Source organism: Bufo bufo, chromosome 11 (genome assembly GCF_905171765.1).
Source record: "Bufo bufo chromosome 11, aBufBuf1.1, whole genome shotgun sequence".
In the NCBI taxonomy this organism is placed as follows: Eukaryota; Metazoa; Chordata; class Amphibia; order Anura; family Bufonidae; genus Bufo; species Bufo bufo.
This window is the reverse complement of record NC_053399.1, coordinates 67,550,886-67,575,418: the sequence shown is the minus strand read 5'-3', so window position 1 is coordinate 67,575,418 and position 24,533 is coordinate 67,550,886. Positions and strand designations below refer to the sequence as shown.

General features: G+C 43.4%; 1 protein-coding gene across 3 annotated transcripts in view; it reads right to left on the bottom strand.

Moving 5' to 3' along the window:
• The window catches only part of PLA2G4F (phospholipase A2 group IVF), a 490,195-nt gene that overhangs the window by 457,703 nt on the left and 7,959 nt on the right, over positions 1–24,533 (bottom strand). For all 3 annotated transcript variants that reach the window (XM_040410952.1, XM_040410953.1, XM_040410954.1), the window contains exon 2: positions 5,425–5,497. In XM_040410952.1, the coding sequence (XP_040266886.1) occupies positions 5,425–5,497 (73 nt within the window). The remainder of the gene's footprint in view (positions 1–5,424; positions 5,498–24,533) is intronic.

Here is a 24,533-nt window from a genome sequence, read left to right as displayed (position 1 = left end):
ACAAATGTAAAGTTATGTACATGGGAAGGAATAATGCAAGTCACCCGTACATACTAAATAGTAAAACACTCGGTAAGGGCTCTTTCACACTTGCGTTGTCCGGATCCGGCGTGTACTCCATTTGCCGGAATTACACGCTGGATCCGGAAAAACGCAAGTGAACTGAAAGCATTTGAAGACGGATCCGTCTTCAAAATGCGTTCAGTGTTACTATGGCAGCCAGGACGCTATTAAAGTCCTGGTTGCCATAGTAGTAGTGGGAAGCGGGGGAGCAGTATACTTACAGTCCGTGCGGCTCCCGGGGCGCTCCAGAATGACGTCAGAGCGCCCCATGCGCATGGATGACGTGTCCATGCGATCATGTCATCCATGCGCGTGGGGCGCCCTGACGTCACTCTGGAGCGCCCGGGGAGCCGCACGGACGGTAAGTATACTGCTCCCCCGCTCCCCACTACACTTTACCATGGCTGCCAGGACTTTAGCGTCTTGGCAGCCATGGTAACCATTCAGAAAAAGCTAAACGTCGGATCCGGCATGGCGCCAAAACAACGTTTAGCTTAAGGCCGGATCCGGATTAATGCCTTTCAATGGGCATTAATTCCGGATCCGGCCTTGCGGCAAGTGTTCAGGATTTTTGGCCGGAGCAAAAAGTGCAGCATGCTGCGGTATTTTCTCCGGCCAAAAAACGTTCCGGTCCGGAACTGAAGACATCTTGATGCATCCTGAATGGATTTCTCTCCATTCAGAATGCATTAGGATAAAACTGATCAGGATTCTTCCGGCATAGAGCCCCGACGACGGAACTCTATGCCGAAAGAAAAGAACGCAAGTGTGAAAGAGCCCTAACACGGACATGGAAAAGGATCTAGGAATTTTAATAAACAGCAAACTAAGCTGAAAAAAAAACAGTGTCAGGCAGCTGCTGCCAAGGCCAATAAGATAATGGGTTGCATCAAAAGGGGTATAGATGCCCGTGATAAGAACATAGTCCTACCACTTTACAAATCGCTAGTCAGACCACACATGGAGTACTGTGTACAGTTCTGGGCTCCTGTAAACAACAAAGACATAGCAAAGCTGGAGAGGGTCCAGAGGAGGGCAACTAAATTAATACCTGGAATGGGGCAACTACAGTACCCTGAAAGATTATCAAAATTAGGGTTATTCACCTTAGAAAAAAGACAACTGAGGGGAGATCTAATTAATATGTATAAATATATCAGGGGTCAGTACAGAGATCTAGACCATCATCTATTTATCCCCAGGAGTGTGACGAGGGGACATCCTCTGCGTCTGGAGGAAAGAAGGTTTGTACACAAACATAGAAAAGGATTCTTTATGGTAGGAGCAGTGAGACTATGGAACTCTCTGCCTGAGGAGGTCGTGATGCTGAGTACAATAAAAGGAATTCAAGAGGGGCCTGGATGTATTTCTGGAGTGTAATAATATTACAGGCTATAGCTACTAGAGAGGGGTCGTTGATCCAGAGAGTTAGTCTGATTGCCTGATTGGAGTCGGGAAGTTTTATTTTTGCCTTCCTCTGGATCAACTTGCAGGATAACAGGCCAAACTGGATGGACAAATGTCTTTCTTCGGCCTTATGTACTATGTTACTATGTTACTAAGGTATGTACCTCTCACAATTATATTTTAGGATGCTTTTAAAAATATCTAATTTTGTGGCTGTATTTTTATTTTTGAGGACTTTGTCCCAGTTAGTTAGGCCTACGGCCTCTCTTAGTTGGCTAAATTTAGCTTTTTTGAAGTTTGGTATTTTTGTTCCTCCCTGAAGAAACACTCTTTTTAATGATAATTGGAAGGTTATTACTTTATGGTCACTATTTCCCAGGTGTCCCCCAACCTGCACATCTGTTGTTCTGTCAGGTTTATTGGTTAATATTAAGTCTAGTATGGCCGTCCCTCTAGTCGGGTCCTGAACCAGTTGGGAGAGCTAATTGTCTTTTGTTATTGCCAAGAACCTGTTTCCTTTATGAGATATACAGGTTTCAGTTTCCCAGTCTATATCTGGGTAGTTGAAGTCCCCCATAATAACGACCTCATTATGATTTGCCGCCTCGTCAATCTCGTTAAGTAGTAGATTTTCTGTGGACTCTGGTATATTAGGTGGTTTATAGTAAACTCCTAGTAGTAATTTATTATTGTTTTTGCCTCCATGTATTTCTACCCACAGTGACTTCACATGTTCATGTCCCTCACTTATATCTTCCGTGGGCTTTAGACAGGACTTTACATAAAGGCAGACCCCTCCCCCTCTCAAGTTTTGGCAATCCTTTCTAAACAGACTGCAACCCTGTACATTAACTGCCCAGTCATAGCTATCATCCAGCCATGTCTCAGTTATTCCCACTATGTCATAGTCCTCCTCACACATCACTAATTCCAGTTCCCCAGTTTTATTAGTCAGGCTTCTGGCATTAGTGTACATACATTTAAGAGGTTTATGTATATTTTTTACCCTACAACTTTCCTTCTGAACTGTTCTTGCGCTAGGTCTCTATCTGCACTATCTTCCCCTCCTATAACGTAATTACTTTCCCCCCCCCCCCCACCCCAAGTCCCTAGTTTAAAGAGGACCTTTCACTACTGTACAAACTAAAAACTAAACTATATCAGTGGGCAGAGCGGCGCCCAGGGGTCCCCCTGCACTTACTAGTATGTCATATACCGTTCGCCCGGTATATGAGCTGTGCGCTGCGATTGGCCAACGCTGCAGCAAGGGACACGCCTCATACAAAAAAATCAGTCCAGTACAACAGAGGGAGCGCAGACACCGGAGCCTATACCGGGCGAACGGAGCGGCGCCCAGACATACTAGTAAGTACAGGGGGACCCCTGGGCACCGCTCTGCCCACTGATATAGTTTAGTTTTTAGTTTGTACAGTAGTGAAAGGTCCTCTTTAAACACTCCTCCAACCTTCTAGCCATCCTCTGCCCCAACACAGCTGCCCCTTCCCCATTGAGGTGCAGCCCATCCCTACGATAGAGCCTGTAGCCGAAAGAGAAGTCGGACCAGTTCTCCAGGAACCCAAACCCCTCCTTCCTACACCAGTTCTTGAGCCACTTGTTAACCTCCCTAATCCTCCGCTGCCTTTCTTGGGTGGCTCGTGGTACAGGCAGTATTTTGGAAAAAAATACCTTTGACGTCCTTGCCATAAGCTTTTGACCTAAATCCTACCTCTAAGTTTGTCATTGGTTCCGATATGGACCATGGCCGCTGGATCTTCTCCAGCCCCTCCCAGTAATCTGTCATCCAGATCCGCGATGTGTCGAACTCGAGCGCCAGGAAGACAACACACCATTCGACGATCCCGATCTTTGTGACAGATCCCCCTATCTGTAGCCCTAATAATGGAGTCTCCCACTACCAGCACCTGTCTGGCCTGCCCTGCTCTCCTGGTTCCCTGCTTACTGGAGCTGACATTCCCCTGACTGGCAGAGGAAGTGTTCGGCTGCAGCAGTGCTCTCCCTTCACTGACATCCCCTCATCTGCCAAACGTGCAAACTTGTTGTGGTGTGTCAGATCAGGGCTAGCCTCCCTGGCACTCTTCCCTCTACCCCGCTTTCTAACTGTTACCCAGCTAGCTACCTCACTTTCCTCAGCCTCCTCGCTACCACCTCTACCCCATAGAGTGCTTGCTCAGTGAGCAGTAAACTCTTTTCCAAATTGTCAACTCCTCTCAGTGTTGAAACTCGCCCTTTTAGATACTCAATGTGCGATTCCAAACGAGCAATTTGATCACATTTTGAACAAAGATATGCACCCTCAAACGGCTGTTCCAGGACTGCATACATTAGACAAGATGTGCACTGGACTGCGCTGTTAATAATGGAACACATACTAAGTGGGGATTACGCAAGAAAAGAGAAAAATACAATATAAGGACTCATGCACACGATCGTTGTTTCATTCCGTGTCCGTTGTTCCGTTTTTCGTGATTTTCTGCGCACCTATTGACTTTCAATGGGTTCGTTGAAAACTCGGCTAATGCACCGTTTGTCATCCACGTCTGTGATCCGTGGTTCCAGTCAGTCAAAAAAATATAACCTGTCCTATTTTTAAACGGTTCGCGGACCCTTTCAAGTCAATGGGTCCGTGAAAAAACGCAGAAGCACACAAGATTGTCGTCCGCGTCCGTTTTTTTTCCTATCATTTGCATGGCAAACTTGACTTAGACTTTTTTTTACTTTCCTTCATGTCTGGTGATCCTCCAAAAATAAAGGAAGACACACGGAAACAAAAACGGAAACGGATCACGGAACAACGGAACCCCATTTTGCGGAACGGAACAGGCCTAATGCAGTGATAAGAAACTGATTTACTGCAGACCCCCACTAAAGTCCTTGAATCTAAAGTCACACACTTAATACAAACACACAATAAAAATGAAACACGCGAACGCTAACAAACTCGCGTTATTTGCCTGCTTGTATAAATGGAGCTCTCAAAACAGCCTGCTTTTTTTCCTCTGGATTTAAAGGACCGAGCTGCCCTTAGACAGCCACACCCTAATTACTCCCCTGTGCAAGACCCTCTGGATTCAGAGTGCTTCTGTGGGGTTCCATAACGCATCTCCGGATTGCGGACCCATTCAAGTAAATGGGTCCGCCTCCATGATGCGGGGAGCACACAACCGGTGCCCGCATATTGCAGACCCGCTGTTTGCGGGCCGCAATACGGCCACGGCCGGGCAATGGCCGTGTGCATGAGGCCTAATAGGTGGTCTTTTATATCATTTTTCTCCAGAATCCTCGTTCAATTTTCTACACACCTGCAGAAGGCCAGTGGTTTATATTAACCAAGACACTGTCGAACTACAGGGCACAGCGCATCAGGAGAATTGTGATGGAAGTGAGCACAAAGTCTAAGCGTTGCAGACAGCGGCCACATCTGCAAAGCCTGCTGGGCATACTAACCTGGAGACTGTTGGACTATGGGAAGCAGCGCATTCAGAACATTTGTGAAAAAGGTTAAGATGTGCTATTAGCGCAGTCACTCCTGTTTAGGGGAGATGTTAGGCCTCTAAATAGTACCTCCTTGAATATGCATATGTGGATTCACAGTTAGTGGAGTATAAGAGGAAAGTATTTAGTCTCCTATGCCAATTTAATACAGTATTTATATGGTTACATGTGAGAAAGATTTAGAATAAGCATTTATTCATTTGCATTCTTGTCATTCTGGGCTCTGGAGCCAAGGACGATTTCTTAGTGCTGTAAGAACTTCAGGTTTTAAGTTCAAACAGCAGAGTTTTATAGTAGTTTCAGAAAAACTGACATTTTGGAGTGGAGGTACCATAAAAATCAGAAGAGAATTAAAAATGTCACTCCTATAAAAATTGTGCACTCTGTAAACTTATATTCTCTACCAGATTTCTTCCAGAATAGCAAATCTTTACTACTTACACATGTCCGCGCCGTCAATGTTCCTAGCTCTTAACACAGTCACATTTAGATTATAATATGGATGAATTTCTTTCTGCAAATATAAATGTATCAAGAGTCAGTGATACTGTAAATGTACAACATGTCACAGCCTTGGATAGAGAGAACATGATTACACAATCCATGTCAAATTTTCTAACTCTCAGATCCTTGTATCAAGGACTTACGCTACTTTAATTCACATCTGTGTTTTTGCTGGATCTGTCAGGGGATCAGCAAATACGAATCCGTTCAATAATACAGCCGACTGCATCAGTTCAGAACGGATCAGGTTGAATTATCAGAGATCTATCAGGGTGAATAGGACAAGGGTTCTAGTCCCTAAGGGGGCTAAAAGTTAGTAAAAAAAAAAAAACACCACAAAAATATTAAGTATAAATGAAAAAGAAAGATTTACAAAAAAATAAAAATACACGTTAACAATAAACATATTAATTTTCAGCAGATTTGTGTAGGAATTTTTTTTTTCCAAAAATGAAAATTCCCAGAATATCGGTATAAATTATCGGCTATCGGCCTGAAAGTTCACAAATTATCGGTATCGGCCCTAAAAAATCAATATCGGTCGATCCCTAGTATTATCTCAAAAATGAACAAGACGGACCCTGCACTAAAACCATTTTAAGTCAATGGGTGCCAGATCAATTTTTCTCATGTCCAAAAAGAACAGATCTGGCACCATTGACTTACATTGTGTTTAACGCCAGATCCGTCTTGATCAGTAGCCCAGCGTTTTTGTGTCCGGCATGGGAACCCAACCAAACGGAACGGAATGCTTTCTTTTTGACAATAAATGGGGACAAAACTGAAGTGTTTTTACCTCTGGTTTTAAGATCCTATCACAGATCTCAATACCGGAAAGGAAAAGGAAGATGGTAGCCTTATAGAAGGAAAACTGCTCATTAGATCCTTATTTTTTTTTTACATTACTCAGTTGTCATGCAGCACCATTTTCATCGTACAATATAGTATTACATGGAGCCCATTCAAATGAATGCATGGATGCAATTTCTTCACAGCTTTACGGGTTTTATTTTTATGGAGTTCACTATGAGGTAAAACTAACTTATGCTCCAAATTCTCCAAGTCAGTATGATTACGGCAATATCACATATGCATAGTCTTTCTCCCGATTTAATACTGGAAAAAAAAAACTTTTGAAATTTTTTTTTTTTTTTCTAGTTATTGCCATATTTTGACTCCCATAACTTTTTTGTAATTAATTCTACAGAGATGTGTAAGGGCTCTTTTTTTGCGGGATGATTTGTAGTTTTTCCTAATACCATTTTGGGGTGTGTATGACCTTTTGACCAGTTTTTATTCCAATTTTCTGTGAAGTAAAGTGATGAAAAAAGGGCGAACCTGCCACTCCCCGTATGGGATTTTTAAAAATATTTTAATAGTATGGGAGTTTTCACACGCAGCAATGCCCATGATGTTATTTTTTTTTAATTGTTCATTTGTTTTGATTTTGGGGAAAGGGGAGTGATTTGAATTTTTATATTTTTCAAAACTTTTTTTTTTTACATTTTTTTTTATGTCCCCAAGTGGACCACAATTTGCAATCATCAGATTGCAACTTGTATAGAATAATGGAATTTGCTCCAATATGCTGTACAAAAATCGCTATATCCCAGTTCAGTGCTTCCACCTGCTGTCCTGAACTAAAATATACTAATAATGAGCCTGGAAGTCTAGTACAAGCTGCCGGAGAAGAGTGCTCCTGACCTGGAGTGTGCACTTCTCGGTTTTAGCACTCTCAGACGCTGTGATCGCGGACCTTAGCTGCAGGTGTCTGCTGTATGAAACAGGAAGCACCCGGCTATGGTGCCCACTACACTCCAGAGAGGCACCATCTTTAAAGACCCAATATCCACTATAAATGTACTAATCTTGTGCCTAGACATACACCAGGGCTCAGGAGTAAATGAGCACTATGCACATTTGAGGCCCAGTGTGCCGATTTACACATCTTCCGCCGACAACTGTAGGGGCTCTGAAGCTAAATAAAAAATAGAATCTCCAAGAAGTGAACCCATTTTGAAAAGTGCCCCTCAAGGTATTTATTAAAAGGTGGAATGAGCATTTTGACGCCAAGGGTACAGAAATACCATAAATGCGGAGGTAAACTACTTTATGGTTACACTGCAGGGTGCGGGAAAGGGATGCAGCAAACTTTAATACTAAGCGACGCCTCTAACTCCGCCCCAATGCATAATTATACTCATTTAATCCCACCCAGTCTCCTTAGGGTTATGGATGAATAGCTTAAAACGTAACTAATATTTACTAATATTCTTATGAAAAATGTTATACGCTTGCTTTAGGTGTAAAAATCGTCACATTCCCCCTTTTTGCACCTATTTAGGAGTGTCGAGTGCCTGATATTGGCCGGCCCCAACACAATTACTATCTTTTACGCCTGAAAACAGGGGTAAGAAAAGGAATATAAACTACTCCAGTCATGGCCCCAAGTAATTTTGAATCCAGGTGCACGGGCTGCCAGAGGTGCACCTATTTCATAAATTAGGCTAATTCTCCTGAAGTGCAGAGGGGGAACAAAGACTGGCGCAAAAAGCCAGTCTTTGTAAATGACCCCCAATATGTACACCTGATCTTTCATAGGGTACATGGCGCTACCAATACACCTTGCAATAAATTAAAGAACCAACTTGTCCTACCCCATCCAGGGTTTCGCTGATGTCTGCTAGAACCAAGAATAACCACATACACAAGGGATTGTAACTGTCAGTGTTAACCACTTGCCTACAGCCGCACGACTTTATATGTTGCAGTGGTAGGCTCCTATCTGTAACCTGATGCATAAAAGTGTCAGGTTACATCGTGATCTGCCAGTGGCCCGTGCTGCCACAGATCGCTGTGACTGCACTGTCATTAGACAGCTATGGTCACAGGGAAAAGTGACATGCAGGAGCGTTCAGGCAGTAATAGACGCTTGTAGCTCTGTGCTACAAGAGTCTATCAAATTGTAAACTCTAAAAGCTGGCAGAGAGCGCTTTTTGTTATGCAAGAGCACCACCTGCTGGCTATAAAATGATTTGTCAGCAGACTGGTAATTACCGTAAATAAAAAAAATAATAATGAGAAATATAGAAAATTAATAAACGCACGCATATTTTTTCATTTATAAACAAATGTAAAAAGAAAAAGCCTCAAAATGTCCAGATTTCACCAATATTAATACCTTTGGGGAAATAACATAAAAAAGTAACTTTGAAAGGGCTTGTAACATTTAGCAAAAAATGTTTATGGCAGTATGGTGCCATAGAACCAGCAATAGAAAAATAGGCCACCAAAATCCAAAACGCGCTACAGTCTTTTGAAGTCTTGCGGCGGGCCCAGCCAGTAGATAAATTACATAAATAAGAAGTGAATAGGCACTCTTATAGATGGAATCACATAGACTGGATCTAAGATATAAAAATCAATGAGGTTTTTAATAGATAAAATACTTTACAGTAATCTGGAATAAAGATATAAAAAAAGGTGTATAGAAAATATATGAAAAACTAAATCTAAAAAAGCTGAGCCGTAAATACTCAAAATGTTCCAAAAGGATGGAGTTAATATTCTTGATCGATGCAATGCTGTACAAATATCAAGTCAGCTGATAAACTGTAGAAGAACCTACAGTATGATGATGTTAGTCCAGGTATTATATCACACCTCTAATGGTATATAGGGAGATCCATACAGCAAATTGCTGTAATATTACAACCGGCTTTCCTGGTAAAGTTGGTGAGTAAGGCTACTTTCACACTAGCGTTCGGGGCTCCGCTTGTGAGTTCCGTTTGAAGGGGCTCATAAGCGGCCCCGAACTGATCCGTCCAGCCCTAATGCATTTTGAATGGATGCGGATCCGCTCAGAATGCATCAGTCTGGCACAGTTTGTCCTCCGCTCCGCTCAGCAGGCGGACACCCGAACGCAGCTTGCAGCGTTCAGGTGTCCGCCTGGCCGTGCGGAGGCAAACGGATCCGTCCAGACTTACAATGTAAGTCAATGGGGACGGATCCGTTTGAAGTTGACACAGTATGGCTCAATTTTTAAACGGATCCGTCTCCCATTGACTTTCAATGTAAAGTCAAAACGGATCCGTTTGCATTATCATGAACAAAAAAAAAAAAAAGTTTTTTTTTTTTTTGTTCATGGTAATGCAAACGGATCCGTTCTGAACGGATCTAAGCATTTGCATTATAGGTGCGGATCCGTCTGGGCACATACCAGACGGATCCGACCTAAACGCAGGTGTGAAAGTAGCCTAAGTTGGATGATACACAAGTCAAGTATGTATTCTTTAAAAGGTGGTAAGTAAAATTGATATATTCAAAAAGCAAGTGCAAAAAAAGGAAAAAATGAGGAAAAAATGCAAAAGAAAAAAGAAAACAGGTGAAAAAGGATATATATCTCTATAAAAAGTGAACTGGTTATGACGTATGAAATAATCAGAACATGGGTGATCAAAAAAAAGGTAGCGATATACAGGACACCACCACTTGTATAAATTGTATCCACAGTGATGATATCATTTCAGTTAAAGTCTCTCTGGAGAGTGTAGCTTTTTGATTAAGTGTTACTAATTGCCGCATAACATACTGAACTATTCTTGATGACTGATATTCATATACTTCTGCAATATTAATTCATAGATCAGAGTTCAATATCAAAAGTGCAGTTGCAGAAAGAGTCTCTGGTACTCACATTTTCAAGGAGAGTATCCGTTCGTGGCGTCCCACATGGAGTGAGTGGACGGTAAGCCTTACCTAGAAGGCCTCATGCACACGACAGTTGTTTTTCTCGGCCTCCGTTCCGTTTTTTTTGCAGATAGGATGGGGACCCATTGATTTCAATGGGTCAGCAAAAAAATGCTGATAGTTCATCAGTTTGTGTTCTGCGTCCGTTGTCAGTGTTTCCCTTCAGCAAAAAAAATAGTGCATGTCCTACTTTTTTCACATTTGCGGACAAGGATAGGCATGTATTACAAGGGATCTGTGTAAAAAAATGGATCCTCCAAAAAAAAAAAACGGATGCCGCATCCATTTTTTTTAGCGGACGCACAATTTGCGGAGCGAAAAAAAAATGTCTTGTGCATGAGGCCTAACTTGTATCTTCAGTGGTATCAGAAGAAGGGCTGCGATGGTACCTTGCTTAAATTAAATGTAGAGCAGATGCAGTCCGCTGTGACTTTTGATCGGAGCACTGCTGTACCTCACTGTTTCTCTTTAGCGATCTCAGACTCTGGGCTTGTAGTGCTGGCCTCTCTGTGTCTTTGGCGTCCCTCATGTCTCCGGTAGCGCCTGCACAGGTAGTAAAGCTGGGCTGGCTTACTGCTATTTCCTGTAGCGTGCCGATCGCTGCAATTCTTACTGTGTGTCTTTCTTGGAAGCGCTTCACTTAGTATCAACTTGAGCGATATTAAATATCGTATTGCCGGTTATTGTGACATCAGATCAAATGTATCCTCTACGCCAAACGATATTTGTACAGCATTGCACCGATCAAGAATATTATTAACTCCATCCTTTTGGAACATTTTATTGAGTATTTACTGCTCCGATTTTTTAAATTTTTTTATATATTTTCTATACACCTTTTTTTATATCTTTTTTCCAGATTACTGTACAGTATTTTATCTATTAAAAACCTCATTGATTTTTATATCTTAGATCCAGTCTATGTGATTCTATCTATAAGAGTGCCCATTCACTTCTTCTTCATTGACTTTACTTGGTGAACAGGGTGCAACATCAGTTTGGAGCACCTTGCCATCACCAATCAGAGGGAGAGCCGTCCTTTACATTCCTTACTAAATTACATAAATATCTTCTATTTTCATTGTTTTTATCCTTACTACTACCTCACAGTAGTTATGCCCACGCTGTGCCCCCCTCACAGTAGTTATGCCCACGCTGTGCCCCCCTCACAGTAGTTATGCCCACGCTGTGCCCCCCTCACAGTAGTTATGCCCACGCTGTGCCCGCCTCACAGTAGTTATGCCCACGCTGTGCCCGCCTCACAGTAGTTATGCCCACGCTGTGCCCCCCTCACAGTAGTTATGCCCACGCTGTGCCCCCCTCACAGTAGTTATGCCCACTCTGTGCCCCCTCACAGTAGTTATGCCCACACTGTGCCCCCCTCACAGTAGTTATGCCCACATTGTGCCCCCCACAATAGTTATGCCAACATTGTCCCCAGTCAAAGTAGTAATATCCACATTGTGCCCCGTCACAGTAGTAATATCCACATTGTGCGAGAAAAACGCAGAATATAGAACATGCTGCGATTTTCACGCAACGCACAAATGATACGTGAAAAAACAACGCTCATATACACAAACCTATTGAAATGAATGGGTCCGGATTCCAGGCGGGCGCAATGTGCTGGCCCAATCAGCACCTCATATTTGTACGGCACTTTGCGGGAAGTCACTTCCATTGGTAAAGGTTTAATACTTAAATTTTTTCTTAACTTTTTATATTTATGTCTACGGAGCTGTGTGAGGGCAAATTTTTTGTGCGACGATATGCAGTTTTCAGCGATTACATTTTGGGTGGTGTATGACAATTTGATCACTTTTTATTAAATTTTTTTTAGGGATTTAAAGCGTCGTTTAGGATATTATTTTTTTATTTATATAGAATATTATTTTTATAGTGTTATGATTTATTATTATTTATGATATATTATAATAATATTAATACATCTATATTTGTCATTATCAATTATAATTTATATTAATGTATTATTTATATATAATTTTTTTCCGTATAGGATAAATATATATATATATATATATATATATATATATATATATATATATATATATAAAATGAAAAGAGGCCAGCAGCACACCAAGAAAAAGGTTTCAAAGGAAAAACGTGCGGTTTATTCACCCAAAGTCAGTAGCAGCGACGTTTCAACCGATTGTTGCGGTCTTTCACAAGCTGTGTGCACATGTGTTACTATCACATAATATATAGGTGTGTCAATAAATAGTGTGATCAAAACAATTTGTACATAAAAGTAGCAAAATTCATAGTAACAGCAGTTGAAGCATATAGGCAAATATATAGGCAAACCCTGTACTATATACCTTGCCTAAAATTCACAAGAAACTGGATTCCCCCCCCCCCCGGGGACGACCCATTGTGTCCGGGAGGGGGTCTCTATTTTGCAATGTGGCTATCTTTTTGGACAAAGTGTTGCGTCAATATGCTATATCCTCGAAATCTTACATCAGAGACACAGGTGATTTTTTTGTCCAAAATAGATGACCTTGACATCCCTGCGGGTGCGACTCTGGTATCATTCGACGTGTGTAGCCTATACACGTCGATTGACCATGAGCTGGGGCTCCAGGCGGTAGAAGCTTGTTTAAAATGTTCGGAGTATACTGAAGGTTGCCAAACTTTCTTGTTGACATTGTTGAGATTTGTCTTAACCAAAAACAATTTTTTGTTCCAGGACAATTTCTATGTGCAGATGCGTGGGACAGTGATGGGGTCCAACGTGGCGCCCACTTACGCAAACATCTACATAGCCCACCTCGAGGAGTCGTTCGTGTATGGCAGCCGCCACTTCAGACATGTTCTGGGGTGGTGCCGCTATATAGACGATATCTTCTTGGTGTGGACGGGCGACACGTTGGGCCTCCTCGCGTTCCACGCATTTCTCAATAGCATCGATCCAACGGTAAAATTCACTGTGGTCCACTCCACCGATAAGTTGCAGTTTCTGGACACGGAGGTCCGGATCATGGGACGGGGATTGATGACTGATCCGTTTGTGAAGACCACCGACAAAAACACGCTGTTGCGTTACGATAGCCATCATCCCCGGTCCATGATTCGATCACTGCCATTTAGTCAATTCCTGCGAGTACAGAGGATCGTGAGGGATAAACAGACCAGAGATATACGGTTTCATGAAATGGGTCAGAAATTTGCTACCCGAGGATACCCCAAGAAATTGATTAGGGGAAGTATCTCGCGAGTGGACAGTAATTCCACTACAGTCAGTCCCAAAGAGGGCTCTCATAAAAAACCCTGTATTCCCTTTGTCTCCCAATTTTCTGCTGACAGTCCGCAAATAGCGGCTGTCATCAGGAAACATTGAAAGATGATAGGGAGTAGTTTCCCTCAGGTTGAGGAGTTCCATGCACCCCCTTTATTTTCCTACCGAAGAGGACGCAATTTGGGAGATAGGCTGGTGAGGTCCGATGTGGGTAGCGCCAAGACTAGCGTAAGAGCACTATGTGGCTCCACGCGGACTGGCTGCTACCCCTGTTACCATTGTGTAAATTGTAACCTTATGTTGAAGGAGGATACATTTCTCAATCCGACCACCAATAAAATGATCAAAATTACCCAGTATTTGACGTGTGATTCGTCCTACTTGGTCTACCAGCTGTCATGTCCCTGTGGGAAGTGGTATGTTGGTGAGACCATGTGGGACGTTAAGACACAGTTAAATCAACACCGATACTCCATTAGAAAAGAGAAAATGGATTTGCCCATGTCCAAGCACTTCAAAGAGGCAGGACACACACAAAAAGATCTGAGGTTCCGCATACTAGAACAGATACAAATGGGAAGGCGGGGGGGGGGTAGATAGACAAGCTCTCCTCAAAAAGCGAGAGCTATTCTGGATTTTTACTTTGAAAACCTTGAGGCCCAATGGGCTGAATGTTGACTTCAGAGTGGATTAGTGGTGTCTCTCTCCAGATACCGTGCTGTCCGTATTCCCTACTTTGGGTTTAGTGAAACATGTGTACATGATAATCAAGTTGAACTGTTTTTAAAAAATTCTAAAAAATCTTTTTTTGTTCTTTTAGATTTGTTTATCTATCACAGTCATGACTGACATCCTGCACAGGGAGAAGAGCATCTTGAGTCTTGCCAGCTACCCAAGTTTTTTTTATTGTATTACATGCAAGCAAGATGGCCCGGTCAGAGTTCTGTCTCAGATGTGGAGTGTGATCCATGACAGTTGGGAGCCTACCCACACAGTATATATCTTTAATATTTTAATAAGAAGCTGTTGATGCAGTTAGAGTTATATCCAGGTCTGACACTAGCCATTCAGTGCACCAGGTGGACGGTGAGGTCACTCACTGGGGACAGGGGGCGGTTCGCAGCGATGACCCGCGGCGGCGTCGCCGTCTCCTTATCCCGGCGGTGACTTGATCGTAGACACGGTTGGTCCCCGCTGTGGGACACCAGCCTTCCCTGTTTAGTGCACGTCAGAGTGGATTTAGATTCAGACCACAGGGTTGACAGGATGTTGGAGCCTAGATCCCCTTATGTGCGTGACCCGCATACTTTTGGGAGTCCTGGTGTCTATGCGATCCAGACCCATACTTTAACATTAATTACTTAAACCTATTTGTTTATCTGCCGTTGTTTGATCATGTGGCAATGATCACATGACTACTGGTGGGAGGCCAATGCTTCTGCATGGACATGCGCACACTTGTGAGTGAACGGACCGAGCCATCTTTGATATGGGTTCTACTCAGTCTCTCTGCGTCAGAGGGATCGCGGGATTTGGTGTTCCCGCGCATGCGCAGAGACTGAATGGGGACGCAGCCGAGACCGCGATGCTCCATATGTGCAGCTTATCAGCTGAGTGTGAGTTTAAGTTTATGTTTAGTAATGGGATACACCTGCACTGAATTATAAGTAATTACAGTACATTATGTATGTTTAGGACACATCATTTAATTAATTATGACACTTTGTAAATGCACTGTATCTATGAATTTTTGGACACTGTTTATGATATTTGCCTATATGCTTCAACTGCTGTTACTATGAATTTTGCTACTTTTATGTATAATTTTTTTTATCACACTATTTATTGACACACCTATATATTATGTGATAGTAACACATGTGCACACAGCTTGTGAAAGACCGCAACAAGCGGTTGAAACGTCGCTGCTACTGACTTTGGGTGAATAAAGAGCACGTTTTTCCTTTGAAACCCTTGGTGTGCTGCTGGCCTCTTCATTTCTACTGAATTGGACCGCGGTGCTGGTCCACACCGGCTTGACTTGCACCCGAACAAGATAGTGTGCTGCATCCTCGCTTTCCAAGTGTATGTATATATATATATATATATATATATATATATACACATACACACATATACATACATACATATACATACATATACACACACACACACACACTGCTCAAAAAAATAAAGGGAACACAAAAATAACACATCCTAGATCTGAATTAATTAAATATTTTTCTGAAATTCTTTGTTCTTTACATAGTTGAATGTGCTGACAACAAAATCACACAAAAATTAAAAAATGGAAATCAATTTTTTTAACCCATGGAGGTCTGGATTTGGAGTCACACTCAAAATTAAAGTGGAAAAACACACTACAGGCTGATCCAACTTTGATGTACTGTCCTTAAAACAAGTCAAAATGAGGCTCAGTAGTGTTTGTGGCCTCCACGTGCCTGTATGACCTCCCTACAACACCTGTGCATGCTCCTGATGAGGTGGCGGATGGTCTCCTGAGGGATCTCCTCCCAGACCTGGACTAAAGCATCTGCCAACTCCTGGACAGTCTGTGGTGCAACGTGACGTTGGTGGATAGAGCGAGACATGATGTCCCAGATGTGCTCAATTGGATTCAGGTCTGGGGAACGGGCGGGCCAGTCCATAGCATCAATGCCTTCGTCTTGCAGGAACTGCTGACACACTCCAGCCACATGAGGTCTAGCATTGTCTTGCATTAGGAGGAACCCAGGGCCAACCGCACCAGCATATGGTCTCACAAGGGGTCTGAGGATCTCATCTCGGTACCTAATGGCAGTCAGGCTACCTCTGGCGAGCACATGGAGGGCTGTGCGGCCCTCCAAAGAAATGCCTCCCGACACCATTACTGACCCAATGCCAAACCGGTCATGCTGGAGGAAGTTGCAGGCAGCAGAACGTTCTCCATGGCGTCTCCAGACTCTGTCACGTCTGTCACATGTGCTCAGTGTGAACCTGCTTTCATCTGTGAAGAGCACAGGGCGCCAGTGGCGAATTTGCCAATCTTGGTGTTCTCTGGCAAATGCCAAACGTCCTGCACGGTGTTGGGCTGTAAGCACAACCCCCACCTGTGGACGTCGGGCCCTCATATCACCCTCATGGAGTCTGTTTCTGACCGTTTGAGCAGACACGTGCACATTTGTGGCCTGCTGGAGGTCATTTTGCAGGGCTCTGGCAGTGCTCCTCCTGTTCCTCCTTGCACAAAGGCGGACGTAGAGGTCCTGCTGCTGGGTTGTTGCCCTCCTACGGCCTACTCCACGTCTCCTGATGTACTAGCCTGTCTCCTGGTAGCGCCTCCATGCTCTGGACACTACGCTGACAGACACGGCAAACCTTCTTGCCACAGCTCGCACTGATGTGCCATCCTGGATAAGCTGCACTACCTGAACCACTTGTGTGGGTTGTAGACTCCGTCTCATGCTATGACTAGAGTGAAAGCACCGCCAGCATTCAAAAGTGACCAAAACATCATCCAGGAAGCATAGGAACTGAGAAGTGGTCTGTGGTTACCACCTGCAGAACCACTCCTTTATTGTCGGTGTCTTGCTAATTGTCTATAATTTCCACCTGTTGTCTATCCCATTTGCACAACAGCATGTGAAATTGATTGTCACTCAGTGTTGCTTCCTAAGTGGACAGTTTGATTTCACAGAAGTGTGATTGACTTAGAGTTACATTGTGTTGTTTAAGTGTATTTTTTTGAGCAGTGTATATATGAAAAAAGAATGGCGGCACCGTCCTAAAATAAACAGATGGGTGCAAAAAGCCCAATTGGGGATGAAACAACCCCGTATATTTTTTTTAAAACCTTTTTTTTTCTTTTTTCATCAGATCCCTTCTGTCTAAGACCCCAATGCATTAGCATTGAATTGTATGAGAAATTTCCTATGGGAACATAACTCTGGTAGGACTTGGGTCCTACAGAGGGACCAAGTCTACCACTGGGAATGAAGGTCTCTGCTGATCACTGCTAGGGGAGGCTATTCCAGCCCCAGGAGCAGGGCCGTTTCTACAGCCGGGCGAGGGGTGCGACCGCACGGGGAGTAAATTGCCCCCCCTTCCCCCAAGAATATAGTGAGAGTCAGGGCAGAGAGCAGATCGGGGGAGATGAGCGCTTCCATTGTGGAAGCGCTCATCTCCATAGTCATCTGTATCGCCGTCCTCAGGACAAAGATACAGATGGCAGTGCTGCGGCGGGGCAGGGGAGGGAGAGGCGTCTCCCTTACTTGTTCCTGTGATAGGCTTCCGACCACAAGGCCTGCAGCCTATCAGAGGCCGTCGCCGTACAGCGTGGGACACAGGCCGGAAGAGGCCTGCATCACATCACTGCCATGGAGGTAAGTATAAGTGTTTTTTTTTTATACGGGACAATACTGGTGGCACATCATTTGGGGGGGTATGGAGACGCACTTGTTACTGGCACATGATTGTGGGGGGGGGCATGGAGAGGCACTTGTTACTGGCACATGATGGGGGGGCATGGAGAGGCACTTGTTACTGGCACATGATGGGGGGGCATGGAGAGGCACTTGTTACTGGCACATGATGGGGGGGCATGGAGAGGCACTTGTTACTGGCACATGATGGGGGGCATAGAGAGGCACTTGTTACTGGCACATGATGGGGGGCATGGAGAGGCACTTTTTACTGGCACATTATTGGGGGGAATCTATGGGGGCACTTTTTACTGGCACATTATTGGGGGCACTATGGGGGCATTACTGGGGCAACAAAGAAGGGGTATTTTATATGGGGGAAGGGGGAGAGGAACACTATGGGGGCTTCTACTGAGGCCACAAAGAAGTGGTATTTTTGATGGGGTGGTACTAGTACAAACCGGATTCCAAAAAAGTTGGGACACTATACAAATCGTGAATAAAAACTGAATGCAATGATGTGGAGGTGCCAACTTCTAATATTTTATTCAGAATAGAACATAAATCACGGAACAAAAGTTTAAACTGAGAAAATGTACCATTCTAAGGGAAAAATATGTTGAATCAGAATTTCATGGTGTCAACAAATCCCCAAAAAGTTGGGACAAGGCCATTTTCACCACTGTGTGGCATCTCCCATTCTTCTTACAACACTCAACAGACGTCTGGGGACCGAGGAGACCAGTTTCTCAAGTTTAGATATAGGAATGCTCTCCCATTCTTGTCTAATACAGGCCTCTAACTGTTCAATCGTCTTGGGCCTTCTTTGTTGCACCTTCCTCTTTATGATGCGCCAAATGTTCTCTATAGGTGAAAGATCTGGACTGCAGACTGGCCATTTCAGTACCCGGATCCTTCTCCTACGCAGCCATAATGTTGTGATTGATGCAGAATGTGGTCTGGCATTATCTTGTTGAAAAATGCAGGGTCTTCCCTGAAAGAGATGACGTCTGGATGGGAGCATATGTTGTTCTAGAACCTGAATATATTTTTCTGCATTGATGGTGCCTTTCCAGACATGCAAGCTGCCCATGCCACACGCACTCATGCAACCCCATACCATCAGAGATGCAGGCTTCTGAACTGAGCGTTGATAACAACTTGGGTTGTCCTTGTCCTCTTTGGTCCGGATGACATGGCGTCGCAGATTTCCAAAAAGAACTTCGAATCGTGACTCGTCTGACCACAGAACAGTCTTCCGTTTTGCCACACTCCATTTTAAATGATCCCTGGCCCAGTGAAAACGCCCGAGCTTGTGGATCTTGCTTAGAAATGGCTTCTTCTTTGCACTGTAGAGTTTCAGCTGGCAACGGCGGATGGTGTTCCCTGACAATGGTTTCTGGAAGTATTGCTGAGCCCATTCTGTGATTTCCTTTACAGTAGCATTCCTGTTTGTGGTGCAGTGTCGTTTAAGGGCCCGGAGATCACGGGCATCCAGTATGGTTTTACGGCCTTGACCCTTACGCACAGAGATTGTTCCAGATTCTCTGAATCTTCGGATGATGTTATGCACAGTTGATGATGATAGATGCAAAGTCTTTGCAATTTTTCGCTGGGTAACACCTTTCTGATATTGCTCCACTATCTTTCTGCGCAACATTGTGGGAATTGGTGATCCTCTACCCATCTTGGCTTCTGAGAGACACTGCCACTCTGAGAAGCTCTTTTTATACCCAATCATGTTGCCAATTGACCTAATTAGTGTTAATTGGTCTTCCAGCTCTTCGTTATGCTCAAATTTACTTTTTCCAGCCTCTTATTGCTACTTGTCCCAACTTTTTGGGGATTTGTTGACACCGTGAAAATTGGAATCAACGTATTTTTCCTTTAAAATGATACATTTACTCGGATTAAACGTTTGATCTGTCATCTACGTTCTATTACAAATAAAATATTGACATTTGCCATCTCCACATCATTGCATTCAGTTTTTATTCACAATTTGTTTAGTGTCCCAACTTTTTTGGAATCCGGTTTGTATTATCCGGGGCTTTATCGGTTTCTACAGTATAATATTGGGGAGCACAGCGGCACAGTATTGGGGGTAATAGGATGATTTGTCCAGAAAATGGAAGGATGATGAAAAAGTAGTAAACTAAGATTTCTTTTGTCAAACTGCAGAGACGAAAAATGGCAGAAAAATTATGGTCTGGTCTGAAAGGAGAAGATGAGGAAAGAGAACATCTACATCAAAGGAGACGTCACTGGATGTAAGAGGTATGTGGGGCTGTATAACAAGTACAGCAAAATGCTGTGTGGGTGGAGGGGGCAGACTTAGAGAATTGGGCATATTCATTGGGGCTTGGGTCCCGGATCTTTTTCAACCCTAGCAACACCGCTGACCTCCACCCATTTCACTACGCCCCGCCCACGTCGTGACTGGCATCTCATGTTCTAGGTGGTTGATAGACACTCGCCTTTTGGCTTTCCATTTGCGAGATCCATTCAGGGCTCTAACAAGCGGTCGAAAACCGACCAGTTTTGCCCTAATGCATTCTGAATGGAAAAAGGATCCGCTAAGAATGCATCAGTTTGCCTCCGTTCCATCTCCATTCCGCTTTGGAGGCGGACACCAAAACGCTGCTTGCAGGGTGGATACAAATCAATGATTTAAAAATAAAAATAAATTTTTTTTTTTGTTTTAAATCTGATTTTTTTAATTTAAATCAGATTTTTTTTACATAAAATGCTTTTTGAGGAAAATATATTACCATCCAAAGGTTATTCCATCATGAAATAAAGATTTGTTTTTTAACCCTTTCATGACCAAGGGTCATTGATGCCCCAGTGTCCAGGTCAAAATTTACAAATCTGACATGCGTCACTTTATGTTGTAATAGCTTTGGAACACTTATTTATCCAAGCCATTCTGAGATTGTTTTCTCGTGACATATTGTACTTTATGATAGTCAAAAATTTGAGTCAATATATTTCACCTTTATTTATGAAAAAAAATCCCAAATTTACCAAAAATTTAGAAAAATTCTCAATTTTCTAAATCAGAAAGTCATAACTAATAAAATATTTATTACTTAACATTTCCCATATGTCTACTTTATGTTGGCATCATCTTGGAAATGTCATTTAATTTTTTTAGGACATTAGAAGGCTTAGAAGCAGTTCTTCAAATTTTTAAGAAAATTTCCAAAACCCACTTTTTAAAGGACCAGTTCAGGTCTAAAGTCACTTTTTTCTGGGGCTTACAAAGTGGAAACCCCCCATAAATGACCCCATTGTAGAAACTACACCCCTCAAGTAACTTAAAACTGATTTTACAAACTTTGTTAACCCTTTAGGTGTTCCACAAGAATTAAAGGAAAATGGAGATGAAATTTCTAAATTTCACTTTTTTGGCAGATTTTCCATTTTATTACATTTTTTTCTTTAACACATTGAGAGTTAACAGCCAAACAAAACTCAATATTTATTACCCCGATTCTGCGATTTACAGAAACATCCCACATGTGGTCGTAAACTGATGTAAGGGCGCACTGCAGGGCGCAGAAGGAAAGGAACGGTTTTTGGAAGGCAGATTTTGCTGGACTGGTTTTAGATGCCTTGTCCCATTTAAAGCCCCCCTGATGCACCCATACAGTAGAAACTCCTAAAAAGTGACTGTATTTTGGAAACTAGGGGATAAGGTGCCAGTTTTATTGGTACTATTTGGGGGTACATATGATTTTTAATTGCTCTATGTATGGCTGTTTTGGCTGACTCCTGGCAGCGGCTTCGTTGAGCGAAGTGCGCATGCGCCGGATCTAGCAGAGGGACGGGAGGATTGCGGAGGCGGCGCTGGGCACCAGACGGCAAGGGGTGCGGGCGGGCACCCTAGGTTAATGTAAAACCCCTTGGGCACCTTAGGTAGGTGAGTGACAGCTTATAAAAAACAGTTTTTTGGGCTAATAAGAGCCACAAGCAGGTTTAATAAGGGCAGTTTAGGATTCATGTTATTAGTACGGACCTGGCCATATGTTTAGCTTATAGGGCTCAAATCTCATGACAGAATCCCTTTAAATAGGGTATCATTTTTTGCGGGATGAGATGACGGTTTGATTGGCACTATTTTGGGGTGCATATGACTTTTTTATCACTTGCTATTACACTTTTTGTGACGTAAGATGACAAAAAAAATGGCTTTTTTTACACCGTTTTTATTTTTATTTATTTACGGTGGTCACCTGAGGGGTTAGGTCATGTGATATTTTTATAGAGCCGGTCGATACGGACGCGGCGATACCTAATATGTATACTTTTTTTTATTGATGTAAGTTTTACACAATGATTTCATTTTTGAAACCAAAAAAATCATGTTTTAGTGTTTCCATAGTCTAAGAGCCATAGTTTTTTCAGTTTTTGGGCGATTATCTTGGTTAGGGTATGATTTTTGCGGGATGAGATGACGGTTTGATTGTTACAATTTTGGCGTACATGCGACTTTTTTGATCACTTTTATTACCTTTTTTGGGAAGTAAGGTGGGCAAAATTTCAATTTCATCATAGTTTTTTATTTTTTATTTTTATAGCGTTCACCGTTCGGGTAAAGTAACATGACCGTTTTATAGATCAGGTCGTTACGAACGCGGCGATACCAAACATGTGTAGGGAATTTTTTTTTGTTTCATTTTTAATCAGTGATAAATGTGTTTTTTGATTTTTACTTTTTTTTTCACTTTAACTTTTTTTTTTTTTACACAGACCCCCTTGGTTCTTGAAGATCTAGTGGGTCTGATGTCTGTATAATACAGTACAGTACACCATATAGTGTTTTGTACTGTATTTTACTTACACTTTGTCTGAACAGATCTATGCCTTTAGCACAAATCTGTTCAGCACCATGGACAGCAGGATGCCTGAGAAGGCGTCCTGTTGCCATGGGAACCTTCCCCGTCTGCTCAGTTGTGGCCACAACTGCGCAGACGGGGAAGGGTAAGGAGGGGGGCTGTCTGGGGGCTCTCTCCCTCTCCATCGGGGGGCTGCAAAGGCACAGCAGCCCCCCGATGGGAGAGGGAGGGAGCTCCCTGAGCTGTTAACCTTTTCCATACAGCGGTCCGTACGGACCGCGGTATGGAAAGGGTTAAACGACTGACATCGCATCACAGATGTCAGCCGTTTATACCAGGGTGTCAGCAATGTGCTGACACCCTGGTATACCCACTGTACACCAACGATTATTCAAGGGGAGGCGGGCTGCCGCACCGCCCGCCTCCCGCAACACCCCCCCTGCACCTCCCATCGGGATAAAATCATTCAGGGGTGAAACATATGTATTTTAGGAATACTAAAGTTTCTGATCTCCGCGGTCAGGGACCGCGGGGATCAGAAACTACAGAAAGCGCAGCAAACCGCAGGTCTGAATTGACCTGCGGTTTGTTGCGATCGCCGACATGGGGGGGGGGCTCACGGGACCCCCCCGCGCATTTAGCCGAGGTGCCTGCTCAATGATTTGAGCAGGCACCTTGTTCCGATCAGAGCCGGCCGGGCGGCAGTGATCGGAACAACACATGACGTACCGGTATGTCATGGGTCCTTAAGGGTTTAAATCAAATCCACCCTGGATGAAACTGAGCCAAACGGATCTGTTCTGACACACAATGTAAGTCATTGGGGACGGATTCGTTTTCACTGACACAATCTGGCACAATAGAAAACGGATCCGCATCGACTTTCAATGATGTTTAAGACGGATCTGTCTTGGCTATGTTAAAGATAATACAAACGTATCCATTCATGACGGATGTAGACGGATGTATTATCTGAACGGATCTGTCCATGACAGATCCGCACAAAACGCGAGTGTGAAAGTAGCCTTAGCGGCTACTTCCTGCCAAGCTAAACTTCTCTGCAAAGATCCTCCATGATGAGAAGGTCAAAATAGCATATCTGTGTGATGTCATTGTGTCCTGGGAAGGCCGTTACTGGAAATGCAGTGGTAGATTAAAAGGAAAATATTACTGATAACAGCCAAAAGCTGTGTATGATACCGCCGGCTGAACCACTGTATCTTAGCTTATCATGTGTAATACTGATACATGATAAATGCAACTTACTTAACCACCTCCCGACCGCCTAACGCACGGATGCGTCCTGGAGGCGGTCGATTCATTCCTCCTGGACGCATCCGTGCGTCATCTCGCGAGACGCGAGATTTCGGTCAGAGCCGGCCCGCGCATGCGCATCGCGGGCCGGCAAAAGTTCAAGGAGTATTTCGTCAGCAACCTGCCAGCCAATGATAGTCGCTGGCAGGTTGCTGATTTTTTTAAAAAATTGAATCAGAAGCCATCTAACACCTTATATTTATAAATATAAGGTGTTAAATGGCTTCTCTGCTCCTCTGCTGGTCCTTTTCGTCGGTTGGGTCCAGCAGAGGAGCAGACATCACAGTGAGTAGCACCAAACACTTCACTTAGCCCCCAGATCCCCCCCCCCCCCATCACCCCAATTAACCCCTTGATCACCCCTTGCTCGCCCCTGTCAATCATCTAGTGAAATTTTTTTTTCACTAGTATTGGCTGTTAGGTTTTAGGGATAGTTTAGGCCCCTTGGTTAGGTAGTTAGCGTCG